Source organism: Passer domesticus, chromosome 6, assembly GCF_036417665.1.
Source record: "Passer domesticus isolate bPasDom1 chromosome 6, bPasDom1.hap1, whole genome shotgun sequence".
In the NCBI taxonomy this organism is placed as follows: domain Eukaryota; kingdom Metazoa; phylum Chordata; class Aves; order Passeriformes; family Passeridae; genus Passer; species Passer domesticus.
The window spans coordinates 10,340,738-10,362,936 of record NC_087479.1 but is presented as its reverse complement, the minus strand read 5'-3'; the positions used below and the strand labels follow the sequence as shown (position 1 = coordinate 10,362,936).

The 22,199-nt window shown below is 43.2% G+C and overlaps 1 protein-coding gene across 6 annotated transcripts in view; it reads right to left on the bottom strand.

The window, feature by feature from the left end:
* The window catches only part of LOC135302599 (exocyst complex component 3-like protein 2), a 48,582-nt gene that overhangs the window by 20,465 nt on the left and 5,918 nt on the right, over nt 1-22,199 (bottom strand). For 3 of the 6 annotated variants that reach the window (XM_064423267.1, XM_064423263.1, XM_064423264.1), the window contains exons 2-4: nt 21,192-21,336; nt 3,167-3,484; nt 1,248-1,842 (exon numbers count right to left, since the gene is read on the bottom strand). In XM_064423267.1, coding sequence (XP_064279337.1) covers nt 1,248-1,842; nt 3,167-3,452 — 881 coding nt within the window. In that variant the 5' untranslated portion in view covers nt 3,453-3,484; nt 21,192-21,336. Of the gene's footprint in view, nt 1-1,247; nt 1,843-2,166; nt 2,292-2,339; nt 2,828-3,166; nt 3,650-21,191; nt 21,337-22,199 lie in introns of those variants that run through there. The other 3 variants (XM_064423266.1, XM_064423269.1, XM_064423268.1) reach the window with 3 other exon arrangements.

Sequence of the window (22,199 nt, the reverse complement as noted above, 5' to 3'; positions counted from 1 at the left end):
AAATGCTGAAATTTGGCATCTCTGCTCTTCTCATTTCTACTTTTTTCACTACCATCTGACTAATACAGTCACTGGTCTTACTTGTTTGGGTTTTGGTTTTTTTTCTTGAAGTGATTCTGCATTTACATAATACATTTTTTCCTATATTCAACTTTTATTTATATAATTAAATTACATTATTTTTCACCTCCACTTTTATTAAAGTTTTCAATATTTAATAAATCCATTACTCCAAAGTTTTACCATTTTAAAAGCATCAGTAAAAGGGCTGCCTCCTGACCACATCTACCATGTGCCTGATGATGGTCAGGATGTACCCACCACACTGCTTCCCTCCTTCGGGAGCTGGCTGGGGGAAGAGACTACCTGATGAACTGCTAATGAGCTAATCAAGGGCTTATAAGTGTAATTAATACAAGGAACAGAGAAGCTGTGGGCTTGGATGAAAGCAATCAAATAATCCAAAAAGGCTAAGAACTATTAGGCATAAGTAGATTGGAGCTGCCAAATAGCAATTAAACCACGGACACAGAGAATCAAACCCTTCATCCACCATAAAAAAAGGAATCACAAAAAAGTTTCCAGCTTTGATGACATCCATAGGCTTTGAATTCACATTGGGCCAAAGGGCCCCAGATGTGCCACTCTTCAGAGGGAAAGCCATATCTGTTTCCCCAGACTTGGGCAGGAATTTAATGATCTGTTACATGTTATTCCTGTGATCTGAACACTAATGAAGGAAATACAGAAACAACTGAGAAAATTACAAGCCCGATAAAGCAGTGGGAGAACTAAGGGCAGAACAAGAGAAATTCATAGAGCACCATGCTGACATAAAGGCCAGAGAAAATTACTCTGGGTAATTGGAGTATTATGGACCTTGTAAAAAAAGGCTTGATGCAAGGAAAGAAACTGTTCAATAAAGCAGAAAACTGTGCATGTCCAACAGCAGTCCAGCAGAAAAATACCTGCCCGCCTCAGATAAATCCCTGAATCTGGTATTAAGGATTTAGAAAGAGGCAATACTGCAATGAAAAAAGGCTCTGGTTCTGAGAGCACAGAAGATAAAAGAGGCAGTGGGCAAACCTAAACTCAGCAAGAGTCCTGACCATCACTGTGTTATCAGGAAGCAGGGACTGTTATCAGAAACAAAAAAAAAAAAAAACAAAAAAAAAAAACAAAAAAAACAAAAAAAAAAAAAAATAGAGATATAGAAAAATGTAGAGAAAAAAGCCCTTCAGACATACCTTTTGTACATTTTAATGCTCCATCCATAAATTAAAAGGCTTTGGCTGAAGCTGAAACAGTTACTGTCAGTAAGAGTGGCAAGGTGAGAGCACAAAGAGGCGTGACAGCAGTGGGCGTAGGTGCCGAGCAGTCCTGCGTCCCTGAAGACATCACTGCTGTGCTCCAGGCTGGGCAGAAACCTCGTTTCCAGCTGACTCAGGTGCTGGCTTAGTGCAGCCTCATCTGTGTCGGTAGAGGAAGCAAACGGGGGAATCTGGGCTGTCATGTACTGAATTAGCTTTTCCTCCAGATCTTTTCTCCAGAAGTTTGGGCTCCAGGTGGAAGCAGGATCTGTCTCTAGGCCGTTGCCAAGCCGCTCTGCTTCCTTCTGCTTCTCCCACTTCAGTGATTCCCCCACTGACTGCAATGGCTCCAGGAGCATCCTATCACTTCCACTGAGTGCTTCTCCCACTACAGTCCACATTCGTTCAGCCAGCAGCACATAAAGTGATTCAGACATTCTCAAACCATCATCTCCAGAATGCTCCAGATTATGAATTTGATCACAAGCTTCCAAAAATTTTCCTTGCTCAATAAATCTGCAGATGGTTTCCTCTGCAACAGAATAAGAACACAACTTGCTATTTGTTCACTTGTCTGTAGGACCATCACTTTAATATCGAAGTTATGAAGTACCTAGTTTATATCTATTCCAGAATTCCTCAGGATCTACTCAAGATCAGCCCACTTAATATCTAGCACTAGCACCTCTCAGTTTCCTCAGGGCAAGCACATTTTCATTTCTACATTTCTATCATCCTTTTTCCTCCAGGTTAACCAAGTCTGCAGATTAGTCTGCAGCTTTCTGCCATCATTCCAGAGACCTCCTCATGTGAGCAGTGAAGGTCCATTATTTACACTCTTCCTTAAGAAATGTACCTTCTGTCCAGAAGAAAAGCATTAAAGGGGCATCTTCTGAACAAGCCAACAGCTGAAAGCCAAGCCTGGAAGGAATTCTCTGCCTCCTGTACAGAAACCCTGGCAGGACCAAAGTGCTGCAAGCTCTCTTGCAAAGAAGATTTTCAGTGCTGCTTGTTTCCAATGTATCTTACCTAGCACATCCAGTCAACCAGCAAGAGTTAAATGTGCTCTTACAACAGATACACATTGCTGCAGGGTTTTTTTCACGTGTTTTATAGATTACAAGGTTGAGCAATGAAGGGTTAAGGTTTGCCAAAGGTATCTGGAGCAGAGCCCAGAGGACAAATCGAACTTGATGAGAATGCAGGGAAAGTTAAGAAAAGTCAGAAGCAGCGGGACTTAAATAATTCAGGATACAACTTTGGATGTAGAGTGAAGAATGAAAGGATTATGAGCTTCCACTGTGTTTTGCCTATATCCTTCCTATCTTTCCTCTATGAAAGCATCCCATATGTGAAGTAAGAATTAAATCAAACAGGACTGACTGGAGGGAGGAACATGACATGAAATGGAGAAGGGTTGATGCAAGGATGTTCAGCAAAGCAATTGGCAAGTTATTCAGGAGGGGCCTACAAGCTGCACCCATCCTGCCTCGATACATGCAGCAAATGGGAAATGTTTAACTGGCACAGCCAGGCTGTGTGCAACCCACGTCCCCCTCCCATCTGTGGAGGAACAGCACAGTCACATGGTTGGGGTGTCAGCCACACATACATCATCATTCTCACAAGACACATCAGGAGTCTTCGCAGAGATAAAAAAAAGAACAGTAAAGAGAAACATTTGTGGAGCAAATAAAAAGTGAAATACAGAACTGCCCAGAGTAGCAAATGTAGAGTTCAGAAGGGACAAGAATTCAGGTGAAGGATGGGGAGGAGGAGAGTGGAAAGCACCTAATCCAGAAGTTGATGAAAAACAAGAGCCTGTGGCCTGGACCCAGAGATAACTTCAAGGTTACCTGCAGGCGTCCCTCTCTCCACTCCTTTCCTACTGCTTGGCCTCTTCAGCAAATTCCCTGCCACATCCTCAGGACCAGTCTTCTCCACCATTTCTTTCCCACCAGCCACAGTCTTCAGCAATTTGCCTGCCAAGGTTTTCAATTTCCCTTTCCTTTTTGCCTCTGGCTTCTTTCTCTCCTCATGTGTGGCCTTGGGCAGTATCCTTGCATTTTCCCCAGCCATTTTCTCCCCCTTCTTGTTGCCTCCTCCCACAAAGGCTGCCCAGGAATGCTTTCTCTTCTGCATGATCCAAGCAGATTCAAATGCTTTCTGTCCAGCTGGGAATATTATCAAAAGAAAACATGAGAAACAGTTCTATGCAAAGTAATCTTAATGTCTATCTTCCAGAGAAGTTCTCTCTTCTTCTGACTTTTTTTTTTTTCTGAGCAGCTACAGGCTTCAGCTGCCTTTGAAAAAGTCTAACCTGGTTCCTGTCTGTGCCAAGTGAGGACACTTTTATAGGCTTGCAGCTCTATTATGTAATCCTTCCCTCTTCTGGGTAAATAATGTCAAAAACCTCACACATAATCTAACCACAACCACTGGGGGAAAGCCAGGGGGATTTTTGGCATTTTCTAAACTATTAAAATATCCCTGCACTGCCAGTTATCTTGATGACAATCCGATCCGTTTAAGGGGGTTGATTAGTAGCAACTTTTATGAATCACACATCCTTTTCCACCCACCCTGCATGCCCAGGCTGCAGCCGAGCTTTCCTTTGGCACAGAGATCACATCTGGGTTTGGAGCCAAGTTTTCCCTGACCTCCCAGCAAGCCTAGTGCTAGCCACCAGGGATGTAAAGGCCCAGAGAATGGGTGTTGGTTTCCATGTTCTAATAACACCCTTCAGAGGAGATAAGAACAATCTCAGCCTTCTGGAATGTGCAATATTCCAGCAACTATGTACACTATTATCTATTATTTTAAATTTATATACACACAAACAGGGATATAAACAGCATAACATTGCAGCAATCCACTACGTGTGTGTGTGTGTGTGTCTGTGTGTCTGTGTGTCTGTGTGTCCATACATGTATGCACACATATGGATCAGTTCACCAGCCAATATCCACAAGTGAAGAAAAAGAAGGTGTGTGTCTGCTTAGCACGAGGTCCATATTGGACTGCTAAAGATTTGACCATAAACCACAGAAAAAATTCCTCCACAGAAATCCTTTAAATCCAGGAGCTTGCATTTAAAATAGATAATTTTTAAGTCCATACACTGCTTGAGAACTTGGAGAGGAGTTGAAATGCTGTCCTTACCATGCCCCTCTTGCAAGACAATTACAAACTGGGTTTAATTCTCTATTCCATTATTATAAAGATTAAATCAAAAACTTGAGGATTTTCATCAGCTGAGGACAGTTTCTATTAATCATCACAAGCTGTATTTATTCAAAACCATGCACTATGCAACAATGATTTTAGGGGTATGAATTTAAGGGGTGATTTTTCCACACATCATCTAGACTGTTTCAAGTATGTTAATTCATATTTCTGGGTTTAATGCCTGCAGTTTCTTCCAAAATTCTCTACATTTTTATGATAGTAAAATTCCACTAGTTTCCTTCTTGGAAACCACATAAATGTTAGGTTGTTCTGGCTCTTTTATCAGTGCTTCATTCCACAAGCATGTTATCACAAAGCTGTTTGATTCATTAGTAACAATAGGGAGGAGGAAATAAATACATTTCATTTGGAAAGAGAAACAGAAATTCCAGTGGTCACACATTTGATCTGCAGCCAGTAGGAAATACTGAGGTTGCAAAATACAGTGTTTTCCCAGCTTGTGAATAAAGTTAAACATTGAGAGGCTTTATGCACGTTCTATTTTAACCTTAATTTTTAATTGGCTGAAGTTAAAATGTTTCATTTGGAATGTTATAGCTGCACAGTATATGAATACAAAATGGAGTAAGAGGGTCAGTAGTGAGAGAAGCATTCCAGGCATGCTGAAACCCTTCAGCAATATTTTCCCATGAAAATTCTAACACAATATGTTTATGTTTCACTTCATCAGCATTTTTCCAACAAGCCTGTCTCTAACAAAAACCATTTCCCTAGACTTCTCTCTGGAAGGAAATTAGATGTCAAAGTGCCAGTCCTGAAGGCAAGACTCTCTGCAGTACACAGATTTTGAACACATTTACAATTGCAGATCGTGCCCTGAACTGTGGCAGCATGATGTGTGGGAATTGCTGTGTTTTCCCAGAAAGCCTCTTTCATGGGAATACAATACAAGCCTGTGGAAAGCAGGGAGTGACAGCAGAGATGCACTGACATCCTGAGGCTAGGACCAACTCTTATTCCATGGACCACTTGATCCATCAATCAAGGGAATGTCAGGCACTCCCCAAGAAGAGAGTGCCCTCAGGGCACAGCCCACCAAGCACTGCAGCACCAACAGCCCACATGGCTGCTGAGTCCTGCCTTCCCTCCTCACAAACCAGGGCAAGCAGAGGGATGATTTGAGTCTCTAGGAACATCATCCAGCACAGGGCTCCCATGGGTGCTGTTATGCCAAGACAGGCAAAGCTCACAGGGAAGCTACACCTTTACATAAAAGTGTTGGCGTCAAACTAGAACACAGGTTTTTCACAAAGAGTTTACATAATGCTGTTCAAAACCATTGGTTTGGGCAAAGGAGCTGGTGCACAGCCACGTTTTATCTGCTCCTTCCATGGGCTCCTGAGCTGCTCACCCAAGGGGAGCCATTCCAAGGAAAGAAGGGCAATAGGAAACCAGAAGGACACAGGATCAAAAACAAGGAGAGCTCAGCTTCTGAACAAACTCCTTTGTCAGGTGTACAAAATGACTTTCTTCTTCCTCCAAAGCCATTTCTTGGAAGGCAGCCCTCTCCTTCTTCCTGGTGTTTCAATGCCTCCATTTATCCACAGTGGGATTTTCCTAGCAGGGTCATTTTCCCTGCCATGACCCTCACTATGCTTACTGTGAAAGAGAAGCAATTTGTCTCCTAGGAACATCCCCAGCATTCAGGAGTTTCTCTCATTTCCTGGAGCTCCTAGAAAAGTCCACAGCCTCCCCACATCACTGAGACTCTGTCTTCCTATCTTAGAAAAACTGTAACTCCTTTGTCTTTGGGATTTTCCATTAAACAAGTGAATATCTTTGAGAAATTTTTATATTGTTTCCCTGTTGACTTAACTCTTTATCTTGCTATTTCCTAATTCTTCTGCCTATATAGATAAAATCTCTTCATAACAAGTGGATTGTGTGCCTGGCTTGAACAATAGGTGTTTGGTCTTCATGCTAATGAAGTCAGACTATTAGCACTACAAATTAAATTACTTTGCAAGAGTCCAATTACATTAATATTCCAATTCCAGCGATGCAGTGATGCCCATGCTTGCTTTGCAGGGATATTACATGAACAGAGTCAGGCACAGACAATGGAAACTTTGTGTTCAGCAGCATCTGTTATATGAAATACACTTGGTCCTAAGAGGCAGGCAGATTGCAGTATCTGGAGAGGATTTTCACCTCCCTCTTTTGTTTCCAGAACATGCTGGTACTTTCCACTGCTTTGAACCAAAGGTATGAAACATGGCAGACAGGAATATTAATTATGATGATGAAATGTTCGGAGTATGGCACAAAAAGATGTTGGACTCCTAGGATGTAAAACCACTCTGTGAAGCTATATTGCAGTCAGACAATGTGTTCTCCACTCACACACAGCACCTTTGATTTCATCAGCAATCAAAGAAGATTGATTCCTGCAGAATCAATAGAGGAAGCCTCTATTTCAAGCAAGGTAGGGGTTTTTTGAGAGATACAAAACAAACAAACCAACAAAGAAACAAAAGTACTTTCCCCTCACATTTGACACTGCAGCTGGTGCTGCCATCATGGTTATATGCAAGAGGTGACTTTGCCCATTGTGCACAGTCAGATGTTTATCATCCTGTGAGAAGCATACATTAATTCTTATTTCCTAAAGATAACTCCACTTCCTAATGAAATAAGACAACACAGCCAGAGGTTGCATGTATCCCCTGGCCTAATGCACAAGAGTGGATTTTAAGTCAGTTTTAACCAGTTTTAAAGCCAGTTTTAACCAAACTGAGAGAAGGTGGCTCACACAAAATAGTACATCCTTACACACTTCATAAACATGCACATCTGAGGAGAGGATAGACCTTCAGTGCCCCAGCTAAGGAAGAGAACACAGCATGAACTCAGCCTTTATTTCATATCAGAGGCTTCACCCAGCACCCAGTCTGAAGGTACACAAACACGGTTTCCTTGCCTATGGTGCTCACCAAATCCCCTGTACTCTCCAGATAATCTGTGTGCATGGGCAAATAAAGCAGCACAAATATTTAATACAGGCAGCCTCTCCTATAGCAACAGATGAAAAGAGAGTTGCTTCCCTAGAATGATTCCCAGCCCCAGGCTGCAAACTCTCACTGCCTGAGATCTGTGCTACCCCGAACATGGCACCAATTTTGGAGCAAAAGGGAAAGAAGAAAGCTTCTTCCTTTCTCTTCCTGAGTGTGTTTGCTTGAGTAGCCTTTCTCTGCTCTGGCACTGATTTTTATCCCATTTTGGAAGAGTTAATCTGAAACTTCTGTCCTTCTCTGGATTTGTCTGAAACTGGAGGAATTTGGTTTACGAGGAGAGGACAGGCAGATGGATTGACAGAGACTCTGCATGGTCCCAGCACTTTCAGCAACCACACTAAAGCCCAAAGAATAAGTTCCCCAAAGAATTGGATACTCTTCCTTCCCCTGCCCTGAACACTGAAACATAACATTCATTGGATGTGATATAAAAATTTTGCACTGCCTCTGTTTTTCCTCTGATTGTAAGAACCCCATTTCGAACTGACCTCAATTTTCACTTAATTAGTAACCTACTTTGCTGTTCCTTTAGAACATTTTTAGCTAATTCCTGGGGATTTTGCCTAATTATGTTTTTACTTTTCAGAATGAAGCAAGCATTGCTTTGAGGAAGATGCTTCCTCTTTCGAAAAAATGGCAATAGCAGTAATAATAAATGAAACACAAAATCCCCAATATTGCGAAAATGAACTGTAGAGAGTCAGGCAATAGAATTGTTTGATGTGGCCCTAAAAATCCTTGCATTGAGAATACCTGAATCCACATAGCAAAAGAAGACTGAAACAATACTTTTCGGAGTAGCAACTTAGTGTTCAGCACAGTTTTCTGCCACATAAAACACCACAGCACTGCAGGCTGCCAGTCTGGTCACCTCGAAGAGCTGTCACCCAACAGCTTGGCTTCTAATCTTATGAGTTATCTGAAGTTATCCAAGGAAAGCTCCAAGGGCAGCTTTGCCAGAGGAAATCTACAACTTAAATGCTTCTTTGTCTCCTAGGAATGGAAAGAGCGTTTTAAAAAAGTTAATCATGGATATTATTTGCTGGTGGGGTGAAGAATGCACTACCTCAACCACTACCATGTCTCATTTCAAGATGATCCATGATTTTTTCCAGAGGGGTTTCTTGGGAAAGTTTGTATTATAAATATTCCGTCTACACTTGGACAGACAAGCCTAAAATTTTGAATTTCTTCATTTGCCTTAGATCAATAAGATTCCTCTGTGCATTTTTACATCATTTCTTTGCAGCAGTAAAAACTTTACGTTCAACTTCAGAGGAAACTTCCTACACACATCTGTACCCACAGCCCTACACAGAGCAGCATATGCAGAGATTTGGGACTCAAAATCCACATTACATCATTTACATGCTTCTTCTGCTGTCACAAGAGGCCAGTGATTGTGTAAATTCCAGTCTTCAGTGCTTCACCCCCAGTGCGCTGACATGGCTCCACAGGCACATCTGCCAGACACCATCTGGAAGCTAAAAATCATATCTACAGATCAGCTGCCAGGACACCCCAAGACCTCTGACAGGAGCTAGGCACCTTTCAATATTGACAAAATATCAAAACTCAGCTGTTTCTCCCCTCAACATTCACTGCAAGTGTGTCTGGCTACAAACTAAGGCAGGAATGCCCCATGCACTTGCACTGACACAGGAGCTATTGTATGGGGCATATTGATACATTAATACATTAAAATAAATATGTATTTTATATTACTACCTTGACATATAAATATGTAATGTAGTAATATATCAATATATTAATACATGTATTAGTATGGGGTGGGGTATATTAACAACACTGCTCAGGGCCCTCATCCTCATGGCTGAACAGGTTATTTAGAAGAGGAATAAGAAGAAAAGAGATCAGCTTTTGTATAGACACTTAATCTTCAGAAATGTTCAACACAAAGTGTCTGCTGTTGTCACTTCTGGATAATCTGACCAAAACTCCATTCCCACCCCACAATGAGCAGCAACCTGGTTTAGCCACTGGCCCTGGTAAAGCTCAGCATATCCAAGATGCCAAACCACACTGTTAAAAGGTCTGTTTTGAAAGACTTTTACAATCTTAGCATGGGAGCTTGCTAGCTACAGTGAGGGATTTGCTGCAGCAAGAGGCACCCAAAAAGGTCCTAGGAGAGAGCCAATCATCCTCTGAAACTATTTCAGAAAAATACCCTGGGGAGGAACTCTTCATGAGCACAAAGAGAAGCGTTAATTTTTTATTAGCATCAGTTCAGGCTGAATAAAGCAGGCTTCCCAAATACATGGTGATAAAACATTTACGCTACATCACTGGGTTTTCTTCCAAAACCAGAAAAGCATTTCGAAGAGAAATGGCACTAGAAAATTCAGCACTGTTTCACGGTGTGGAAGCTGCCTCAGGGTCTTCAACATTTTCAGACCCATTCCTGTCTTACAGAAATGAAGAAATACCAAGAAAACAAGAGGTGGGCAAAACCTGGAAGCATCAGGAACAGGCAAGGTAAAGGAAAGGGAAGAGTATTTGTAATGCGTGCATCTGCTGTCAGTATCAGGATGTATCTCATCTTTCCAATGCCTCCCACATCTCAGCAGAGCAGAGGCAGTGCTATATAAAGATCCAGAGACACTCCCCAGCTCCCGAGAGCTGCACAGCACCAACTGCCAGCACTCTGGCACTGCTCCCCTGCCGCCTCCTTCACAGCCACTCTGCCGCCTTCATGGCTCACAGAAAGATTCTCCCTGCAGAGCAGGAAGATGTGGTCCTCGAGGAACCTAAATTAGGTGACTTGGAAGGATGTTTCGAAATTATTGAGCAAATTTAAAAAGGAATGGCTCTTTTTTTCCCATCATGGACAAGCACGTTATCTGTGCTGTTAGGACCTTAGATCTCCTGCACCTGTTATTTACTGGTTGTCAAGAGCCATTCTTGAAAATGAATTTTAAAAAGAGCATTAAGGCCACATAGCAACAAAGAATTTAAGTAACTGACACATTCCTTTTGTTTCAAATTCAGCCTCTTAGCTGTACACATCTGTTTAGTGAGCAGGAAGTAGTGGTGCAGCATGGTGTTTGTACACTCCATGACTACATGACAACAAATGCCTTGGAGTCAATAACCTTTGAAAATCACACAAACTGCAAACCAAGTTAACACAGCTGATCTTGACACAGCACAGAATCACTGGATTTTCAGGCAGCTGCCTTGGAGCTTCTCTGTTTGAATAAATGGGTCAATAATGGTATTTTCTGCACAAGGTTTTAATGTGGAGCTTCCAAGCCCAATAAAGATTTATGTTCACTGAGGTCTCCTTGGCTGCTACCCCACTCTTCACAGTTCAGTATACCTTACACCTGTGGGCAAAACATGTAAAATGGCAGCAAAAATATAAGCTGTCATGCTCAAAACCTGTTTTGCATCAGGAAAAAGATGACTGCACAGATTTTGTTGATGAGCACAAGAAGATGAACTGGGCACTCCCTATCCCTGGTTCCTGTTAATCTTACCATGGGTAACAATTTAGTCTATACAAAAGCAAGGCCAAATAGCTGCTAAATATCTTCTGGATAAAAATATCTATGGATCAGACTTCATATTAATGGGACTTAAGTCTTTCATGTCTGCAACTGCCTTCCTTCACCTTCTGCATATGTAAATAAAATGGAGAAAAAGATATATTAACATTTTCTTTCCTCTTCCTTCCCAGTTTCAAGGAGCCATCACAGCCAGATAAATCAGGAACTCCAAGATGGACTGCAATTTTATGCAAAATATATAATATAACAGATCTTCTGCAACTAGTTTCAAGAAGAAGCAGATGCACCTTGTGATTATTAATTTATTCTAACATTTTTGAAAGGAAGAGATGGGGAGAGATATTGAGATATATGGCAGGTACTGACTAATATTTAAAACCTTTGGCATTACCATGTGTTCCTGGAAATAACTGCCAGTGCTATTAGTTGCTGTCATTGATGGCAGCATGTAAATGACTTTCTAATCTGCATATACAATTAAATAATTAGATGCCATATGTAAGAGCAGTTATTTATAGGTGCAAAATCAGAGAAAAAGTTCAAACTCCATTTTTATTATATATGTTTTTACAAAACAGATCCTCTTGACCATAGATATATATCTTCATTACTGAGGACCTTATGTAAAAAAAAAAAATCACAATTAATACCTCATAATATTAATTTTCCCTATGATGCACTGATTCAGTAATGCTTGCATTGAGCCTGCTGGCAGGATGCTATAGCTGCTGTCCACAAAATGCCTGTCAACTTCTGGAGCTCACTATGAACAAAACAAGCCAGGGAAAAACCCATCCAACTGAAGGTCTGTCCACTGCATTCAGTGAAGGCTTGATCTATTCTTATGAGCAGCTGACCTAGATTCTCTGCTTGAATGAGAGCATTTCCCAGCATCAGGGCTGCTCAGAGTCAGAAATTCATGAATCACTTATCATGAGAGATGGGAAAAATAAGGAAGAGGATATGATTTAAGGGACAGCGATGGCATCCATTTGCTATAAAAACTTTATCCATATCCCCACAGAGCACTCCCTGACACACTTCTGCTCTCATTTCAGAAAGAAACACAGCCCTCCTTGCAGCACACGAGACAGGCCAGGCAGCCAGGCTCGTGGAGAGGCTGCCATGTGCCAAGGCTGTGGAGGACAGGAGCACACAGGGCAGCCAGCTTGCTGCTCCCGAGCCACCTGCAGCTTCCAGCAGCTCGGAGCAGATCCTGCTGGTTCACCAGTGGGCCAGAGAGGCTGCTGAGCCTGCACTGCCAGGTGGTGCTGGGATCCAGCTGCAGGCTCAGCACATCCATCAGCCCTGGGATCATAGGGAGGCCTCAATAAGGCAATGCCATGTCCTGCTGGTGAGCCATGCAGGACACTTCTCCTTCTGCCAGCTCTCCAACACAGGGGAAGCATGGCCTGTGGCCCTCCATAATGTAAAGATAATGGTAGGCTCAAGGGGTCAGCCCTGGGGAAAGGCCCTTTTCATCCAGCCTTTGCTGCTGATCCACTTTGCCCTCATCTCCCTGAGATCCTATCAGGCCTCTGCACATGCTCATCTCAGTAATCTTGCATAATACCCAATAATACTCAAAAGACCAGTGACCTCCTAGGGTGATTTCCAGGAAATCCAAGGGTGTCCATCACTGTGAGAGATGCTACCTTAATACCAGCCCTTGATGGCAGATGTCACTGTTGTCACTGATGCTGAGCTGCCCACAGAGAACAGTTCCAGGTCCCAGCCAAGACTTGAACAATATCCACTCAGAAGGGACAAGAAGGAGCTGGCAGAGAGGGATGACTCTCTCATATGCCCCAGGGTACAGCTCCTGCCCTAGGACTATGCTGCAGTCCTGGCAACAGGGACAAGGACAGGGGCACAGACTGAGTCTGTGGGGTGGGCAGGAGTTGGGCAGTCAAGAGTCATTTCCTTCAGCACCAAACTGTTTCAATCTCTGCCACAGACAAAGACAGAAAGCTAAACTCACACACACCAATCAGGTCCACAGATTACAGAGATATCCTGCCCGTTCTCCAGACATGAACATCCCAGACTGAGGCTGCAGAAGAGGATTTCTGCTTATGTGGACTCTCACTGACTGTACCACACAGGTGCAACTTACACATCCAGCCCACACAGAAGGCAAGTGACTGCTGTGGGCCATGCTGCCAGTGAGTGTTTCCTGAGGCCCTCTCCTCTGAAACCTCCAGAGAAGCCACCAAGAATCACAGAATCATGGAATTTTGGAAGGGACTCACAAGGGTCATACTCCAAGGAGTCCAGCTTCTGGCCCTGCACAGGAAATCCTCAAGAGTCACACCTTGTGCCCAAGAGTATTGCCCAAAGAAGAGACTACAAGAGCTGTTTGAACACCTCTTAATTCAAATCTGGTTCAGCAAATGCAAATACTCTGTCAGGCAACGGGTTTTCCTCACCAACTTTTTTTTTTTTTTTTTTGCACGTGGGCAACCTGCAAACTAGGTCAGTATTATTCCTACCAAAACACTTGCTAAGGGTGTTATTTTTAGAAAAGCATGTGAGTGTCTGACTTTTATTTATGAGCACACAGAAAGATCCACTGTATATTTTCCTGTCTGTCTTGTTTGGGGTGGTTTGTTTTTTTTTTTTAGTTCTTTGGGTAGGTTGCTGAGATCTTGGGCCTCTTTTTAAAAGGCAAATTCAGACTTCTGAGAGACCTTGCAGGCTGCATGCCTTGGCGGTCAGTGAAACAAAACACAGGCAGCAATGAGCAAATGAAATCAGACAAGAGCACAGACAGAATATGAAAAATCAAGATAGTGACACAGGCATGAGGATATGGAGCAGAAAAAATGGTGAGGGTTATGGGAGATGGGGAATCAGGCAGAGTTGGATGGATAATAGGAAATGCATGTCTTCATAACTCCTGAAAGGGTATACCCAGGATCTCAGCAAACAGACAAAAGTCAGCAGGAGAGCCCAGTTCAGTGAAAAAAAAAACCTGTCTAGAGATTCAAGTTTATTTTCTGAGAGCTCTTCTTACCTCCTTGGCACAAACAAAACAGGTCAAAAACAAAATCCTGCACCAGCTTTTCATTTAGCATGTTAGTGGTCACAACCATGACAGATATCCATCAGACAAACAAGCCAGGGGACAGGGCCCCTACAGCCAGAACCTTCTGTGTCCAGATCTCTACTTGCCTGGCTTTCACCTGGCTTGTCTGGGGAATCCAGAGTTTTTGCCCAACACTTAAGTCATCAGACTATTCAAGTTCTGAGGATGTGACTCCTTCCACTAACTGCATGGCCAGTGTGAAGACGTGTACATCTCTGTGGATAATCCAAATTGCTTCTGTAAGCAGAAAAAATACACAGGAATAGGCAGTGTCCTTCCTCTCAAATGAATGCAGATATCTAAAACAGGCCAGTCAAGCAGCACACCAGCACTGCCTCATTCTCTTCAGCAGCAGCAGAAGGAATTCAGAATGAGTAGCTCAGGCACTGACACGCATACGTCAGAACAGATGAACCACAGCCTGAATTTCCAGAAATTAACCACAACAAAGAATGTCAGGAACCCATCTCCAGGCCCAAGGGTCTTCTGACTTTCCACTCACATGAAAAAACCAGATGTATATGATCTGTGAGGTATGGGGTCAGCTGTATGGCTGATGGCTCATGGCCATGATGGGTTGCAGATTGTGCAGTGGAACCAGCAAAGGTTGCTTGCTAGGGTGAGTCACCTCAGCAGGAAGAAAGTTCCACAGAGCATCCTCATTGCCAACCTCCCCAGAACACCACCACCAGCCCAGAGCTTCTGCACAGCTGGGAAACACCTCTGCTTCTTGGTTTCAAAGCTGCACAAGGAACATCAGAATGTGCTGCTGAGAGGAAGAAAGCATGGGGACAATCTTCTCCTGCCACAGAAAAAGGGAAGAGGTTGAGCTGGCTGGGAGAGTCTGGTGTTTGCTGACACCTTTTCTGTCTCTGTCTCTTCCCCAGACCTGCTACCCCAGCATAAAGGGGTCTCAAGTGCCTCTTTGGCAATCCACCAACATATTGCAGACACTAAAATTCATTACAGTTACTTTCATCTGTCCTTTGAAATTGATCTCAAGCCTGAAGCTCCCATCCCAAGCATCCTGCCTCCCTCAGGTAACAGCTGGTACCATCCAGGTACCTACAAAAGGAAACAAGAGCTTCAAAAGAATCAAAACAGGCAAAGACAACTGGAACAAATCCAACTCACTTTCCAAACCCTAAATAACATTTCTTTTTCCAGCAAGACCATGCTGCCACAGAGCATTAGGTACAGCCTTCAGATGGAGTTACACAAACTACATCTTCCAGGTAACAGCAGGCTCTCCTGCAAACAGAAGCAGCACAAATGAACAGGGAAAGGACAGGCCCTGTTACACACGGCATAGCATGGGAACTCAACTCTGAGTCTGAGACACAGAGAGGAATAATGACACTCAGGGATGCTCAGGGGTGTTTTAAGAACATGGGGCATATTCTGAAAGCTGGAATGGCCTGGTTGATACAAGCTGGCTGGAGGCTTAGCCATGCTTCACTACCCCATCATCTAACATTGATATGTCACATGTTTCTAATATTGCTCCCAGGGAAACCACTGGTTTGGGACAAACATTATGAAGACAACTTCTTACACCCCAGATTTTCCTTTTTTTTTTTCCCCATCCCTCATGTAACACTCATATACAGGTGACTTCAGCTACCCATAACCTGCAATAGCTCACATGAGAGGTTGCACTGAATTTTCTGTAACTGTATTTGGGGGGGATCAGTTAATCCACATATACTTAATTAGTCACTGACACATGCATTCTCTATCTTATTATCTTGCCTTGAAAAAGAACTGAAAGCAGCAATTATTCACTGTACTCATTAGCAGCAAAACCAGATTTCCAGCCATTTCAGTCACACTCCTGAAATTACGTAGTTGGTGGTTGTTGGTGCCAAAGTCCCATTTAGCTCAAGAGCCCTTTGTAACAACAACAAACAATAGCTTCTTCTTCATTTATCTGGCTTCCCTTAAGAGGAAGAACTCATGTTACAAAGGAAGGGCTACATAATCATGTTTTACTAGCTCAAGGTACACAGCACTTTCACAAGTATCTTAGAAATTTCAGTATTCACAACACCCTTGGAAGTTATGAGTAGCCCAAAGGAAAGTCTGTTCTTGGTAACAGAAGAAGTACTAATGTGTGCAGGACAATAGTCACAGGCCAACAAGAAGCAGAAGGAAAGGTGCAGAGCTCCCAGGTGGGAGCTGGGTTATGAGCTGTGCAGGCCTGCTCTGTATCCCACCAACACTGTGCATGATGTCTCTGAAGATCACATCCCAGATCATGTCTCTGAAGATCACAGAGCCATCCCAGAAGCTGAAGGTGAGAAATGCAACTCCTCTATTCCTGCTAGACAGAAAACACCAGTTGTCTCCTCCTCTCACCAAAATAATATTCCCCTCACTCTACCTTTCCTCATGGGAATGTTCATGTGTCATTCCAGTACAAAGCTGCTGGAAGAGCAAGTTCAAAATCACATCAGACTCATTCTTTAAATATCCCTTTTCCCTTCTGTTTTTTTTTTTTTTTTTATAAGCATGAAATGAAGATGTGTGTTCCTCAGAGGGGGTAATTATTTATTAAGAATGGCCTGCCAGCACCATGAATTTTATATGACAGAAGCTCCATCCCACAACATATTTAAACCTCTTCTCATTAGTCATCAGAACTCTGATCCTTCAGCCAGAAGATGTGGCACATCCCACCAGGAGTCCTGGCACGGGGTCTGACTAATGTTGTTCACAGGCCTGCTCCTTCTCCCTGCTGACCACCCCTGAAACACAGCCTGCCCTGGAGCATTGCCTTGGAGGAGACAGATCTGCTGCATCACCTCCTGCCTGCAGTGTGTGCCACTGAAATGCCCCCCCAGGCAGGCTGTTTGGAAAACACAGATGTGAGCAGAGATTTGGCAGGTCTGGCAGAGCATCCTATCTGCTGCAAGGCCTCTGGAGGTCACAGATAAGCAAACCCTGGCAGGAGTAATGCTGGGGGCATAGATATACCAGCAAAACAAGACAGGCAGCAGATCAGACATGTCTTCCCTTCATTCTGCAGTAGATGATTTTGCTTCTAGTGCAGAACTCAGCTGATGACTGTGGAGTTATACTTGGTAATGAGTGTCCAGAAAGCCCAGAATTTACAATAAAGGAAATGTATTCAATTCTCAATTAGGTATGGAAGATTAGCTGGGTTGGGGATTAACAAGACACTCCCTCCCCATAGCAACCACAGCTACAGCACCATGGCACCACACATGGAACACGAGCTCCTGGGCTGTGCCCCACTTTCACCCCAACAGGTTAAAGCTGTCCCCACTCAGGACAGAAACTGCCAGGTTTCCTACAATCCTTTCACCTGCAGAAGAGCTGAATAAGTTCTTATCTCCTAAATACCATACAGCCTGTAAGGCCAGGATCTGTTTTATCTAGGTTACCCCATCCCACATTTTCTTCAATGGTTGAAAGCTGATGACATTTACATGAACCAGCCAACATTAAAACATGAACACACCACGTAGCCTGCAAAAGCTGTCCCAAGAATTAGGCAGCTGGTGTGCTGACACCGTTGCCTATGTGCTGAGTAATGGTATTTCATTATATCTTTGTGCTCCCTTACCCATCTCTTTCCATCTGTTTTTCCTTGGCATCCACTTGGATCATATGCTGCTCAAAGCAGGGCTTTCTATTAGCACCTAGGAGATAATCTGTGACAGGGCACTGCCAAAGTCAGTCTGATTGATTCATGTGAGTAATTAGTGAACTGGAGTTGGTGCTGTACAAGGACATGTGTATGAATGGGTTAAGCATGGTGTGTCTGGGTGGAAAACGTGACTCATAAGTGTTACTAACATTATTCTTTCTCGTGTCCATAAACCTAAGTAAGAAATGGAGGAAATGGAGTGGGTAGAAAAAGACAGCAGGCTGGCGGGCAAGTATCTCTGAAATACAACTGCACTGAGTTACGGGCACATAGATCAGATGCTGAGAAGAGCAGAGCATTTGCTACTCCTACACACAGCCCCATTTGTTCTCTCACAGCTATTAACTTCATTTTGTTTTGCTTCATCTTTCATACACACAGCCCGGGACTTGGATCTTATCTTCACGTATCCCAGTGACTTCCTGGCATGTCATGTGCATGCACAGCTACACCCACACATTGAGGCATCTCCTTCTCTGCCTTCTGTACATGATGATAGTGCAACTACACCGGTCACCAGGACAACAGTCACAGCCTGTCAAACTGATAAGAAGTTGGTTGGTTGGGTTCATGCTCTGAAAGAGAGCAAGACAGGAGCAATAAATGTAATACACAGCAGTGAACTGCAAATGACATTTGGTTTTCCCCTTAGGGAGCTGAAATGGGAACGAACATGAGAGTAACAAAGAAAGAAGAGAGTCTAAAGAGGCTTGGTGTTTAACTTATAAAGCTCCTCGGTTAATGGGAAATGGGAATTTTCCTATGTAAGACACAGGATTGGAGCTCACATGTAGGGTTTATCTCAACCTTCTCATGAAAGGTTTTGAGCCCACACAGTCCCAAATTTCCAAAAGTGACCAAAGATACTGTCATGCCAACAGGCTCAGAGGTTGTCACTACCAGACACAAAAGTAGGGTGCAACTAAAAGAAATAAGCATTTACTTTGCTAGAGTTGCCTTTCACTAACAGCAGCCAGGATTGCTATCTCACCCAACATGTCTCTTGGCTGGATCTGAACCCACTGCAGGAGTAGGAAGCTATTTGTTCCCACAAAACAGCCCCACCAAAGAGTGCCAAGCAGCATACAGATATGGGATGTGCCATTCAAGAAAAGTATTTTACCAAACAGGCATTTGGTAGTTATGGAAGTCAAGATGGATCCAAACTTTTGAATGTTATCAAAGCTCAGGGAAGCACAGAACTGGTATCTCACATTCACTCTTACAACTTCAAGGTCTGACCATTTTGTCAGCACAGAAATAGATACAGTCTGAAAAGAAAACCAGTTGTAACTTGAAGTGAAGTCTATTTTATCTTGTTATCTATAGCCTATGGCAGGAGTAATTTATCAAAGTGATAAAACCTTGTCACAACAAAAAGGAACTGCACATATCCAGGTGAAGTACAAGAACTTTGGTAAGACTATCTCTCTACAACTGATAAGAAACACTCTCCTGTCAGTTTGAAAGATACTCATGGACACAGCAAAGCTGCAACCAAAGCAAGAGTTGTGTTAGCTGTGTTTAAAATAAGGTCTGAAAATCCTGGTCACACTGGTCAAACTGTAATCTAAATGGGAAGAGGGAAGCAATACAAATACAGGCAAACAACAGCTGGTGATAAGGGGGTAGGTGATGGTTAAAGGTCTCCTCCCCACCTTTGCTCCTCATTCTTTCCTAAACACAGATGAAGAACTTGAGTATCTGTATCCTGTCTCTCACCTGGTGGCCCAGCATTCAGACACCCTCTCCACCCCCTAGACTGTATATAAGGGAGAGAGGAACTTCAATCCAGCTGCACAAATATCTCTGTTTTGCCTGGGGATGAGATACACACATTCAAGGCCTTTCTAAGCACAACAAACCCATGCCAAGAAACAGAAGAATGTCATCAAGGCCATACAGTTTGGTTTCTTGCATTTGTTTTGCATCTCACTCAAAATGGGCAGGCTTAATGCAGGGAGACAAAGAGGCCTTTCTCAGCAAGCAACGTGGTGTGCACTCCTGGGTCACCTCAGGCGGCTGTCTGTCTGCCGGGTGCCCTTTCCCCTGTTTAGATTGTAGCTGCATCCTTTTAGTATCAAGATGTGGATACTTAATGCATGCTCACCTTTGCCCCTAGCCACACACTGTTTCTGCTTAGCTAATGCTTTTCTTGGCAGGCTCAGCCAGGCAAGTCAGAGTTCAGCTTGCACCCCAATCAGCTGAAGCACAGATGACTGGCTCTGGGAAATGCTGCAGAGGCACAGCCAAAATGAACTGAAGTCGCTTACAAGGAGCTGCAAATTACCCTGTGTTGGTACTCAGCCAGTTTGATTCTGGCCCATGACTGGGCATCCAGCCACAGCCAAAGGACAAATCAAAATAAACAAACCAGAAATTTCTTCTAGGGACGTATTATGAAGAGATTTTCAAAGCAGGATTTAAGAACAGAATACTGTCTGTCCATGCCTTAGCAGCATGGACAGCACAATGACAGGCCCTCTAAAAAGATTTAAATGCAGAAAATGCCAGTGGGAAATGCACAAGATGAAAGACACAGAACACAAGTTAAGACATATACAGCTTTTCTCAGCTCTGGCACAGCTCTCCCATGCAAGCAATCCATGAGCTTTCAGAAGTAGTCAGAGCAAATGGCTGAAGCTTAGCTAGTCCTGAGTACAGGCTCAAGACTCTTTTTTTATCTAATATTTTTATATACTTGTTGAGAAGCAGTCATCAGTTATCACTTATGAAAGAGACCACCATGGGAAACCCATGACTACTAACTCTCCTTTGATGCATGTGTTCTCATTAGCAGGTCTTTGGAAGAATATATTGCACAGCCTTTTGTACAACAGCCCTGTGCAGAGTCCACAGATGTAGACAGACAGACCTCCCCAACACTCATAATGTCTCCCAAAGATCTCTCAGGAGGTATACTGAGACAGGTTAGAATCAGTATGGCAAACACAGCAGTGTTTGCAGATCTGGAGCATGATAGGTAAACAGGCAAAAATCAGGTGAATTTGCCACAACCCAAAGTTAGATACAGAGCTGTCTTTAAGACCTTTGCTAGGGTAAAAGAAGTCCTGAGTGGCTCACTCTTTAGCAGGTTTGTGCTGACTTTCAAACAACCCGGCCAGCAGGCTGAGACTTGGCAGCCCACCACTACTTTTCCTGATTCCCTGCTGCTCCAGGATGTGAGGGAGCTGTGAGCAATCTGCCTGCACACATCCCAGCATATGCCTCCTGAGCACCAGAGTTAGCACAGAGCTGGACGAGGTGCAGGGGACAGGCTGTTCACCCTCCTGCCCACCCAAATGTTTTGCAGGGTGCAGAACTCACTAGCTCAGGGCTCTCTGCAAAGGAACTCAGTGGGACTCCATCACATCTGTGAGAGAAGAAATTTCAGGCTTCATCTGTATGACTCAGCTGTTTACTGCAAATCTTCGTGGGAGCAGCAGTGGCACTGAGATTCACAATTCATTATCTATAAAATAAAAAGAAGTTTTATTAACTGTGTACTAGTAAACATCCTTCAGAGCACATAGACCCACACAGAGACTGACGGGCACAGCAGATAGACTAAACTATCAAAACCCCTTGTACCAGAACTTCTTGTCTCAGTGCACCAGGGGAAAAAAACCACAAACAAGCAGGGAAAGTAAAGGATTTCTTTAGCCACATTAGGTTCAACCAATCAAAAGGACTGGATATCTGATTACAAAAATTAACCTTTTATAAGCAATATGTCTTTGAAGACAGAAGTATTATATCCATAATCAGGGGTAAGTGCTCAAAGCAGGTACCAGGAAAAATGCCTCAGAAGTAAAGTCTGAGTTAAACCAGCACATTATCCACTGGTATAAAGTGCTGCAACCCCACAGACTTGAATGAGCTCACACGTATTTACACATGACCTTCAAGATCCCACCTGCACCCACCCACCCCTCCTAACTTCTAGAAGAGACTATTCATCCATCATCTGGTCATGCATTAATCTGTCAAACATCTCTGCTACTTTCAGCTGGAGTAGAGTTCATTTTCTTCACAAGGGCTAGTACAAGGATATGTTTTGGCTGTACAAACAATCCAAAATGAGAGGAGCTGTGTATTTATTACACATTTCTGAATAAGTCATGCCAAATATCTAGGACAAACAATACATTAAGCCCTAAAGAACCCTTTGAAAGCTTTTTTCTGCTGGAGGCAACAATGAAAAAGTAACATGATAGAAAGGGAACAGTAAATCATTCATGAGAATGATTAAAAACTAACTGTGGGTGAGATGCAGCAAACAACACTGAAAACAGCCAGAGTATTTTTTGAGAATCTCATCTTCTAGAGCTTGGA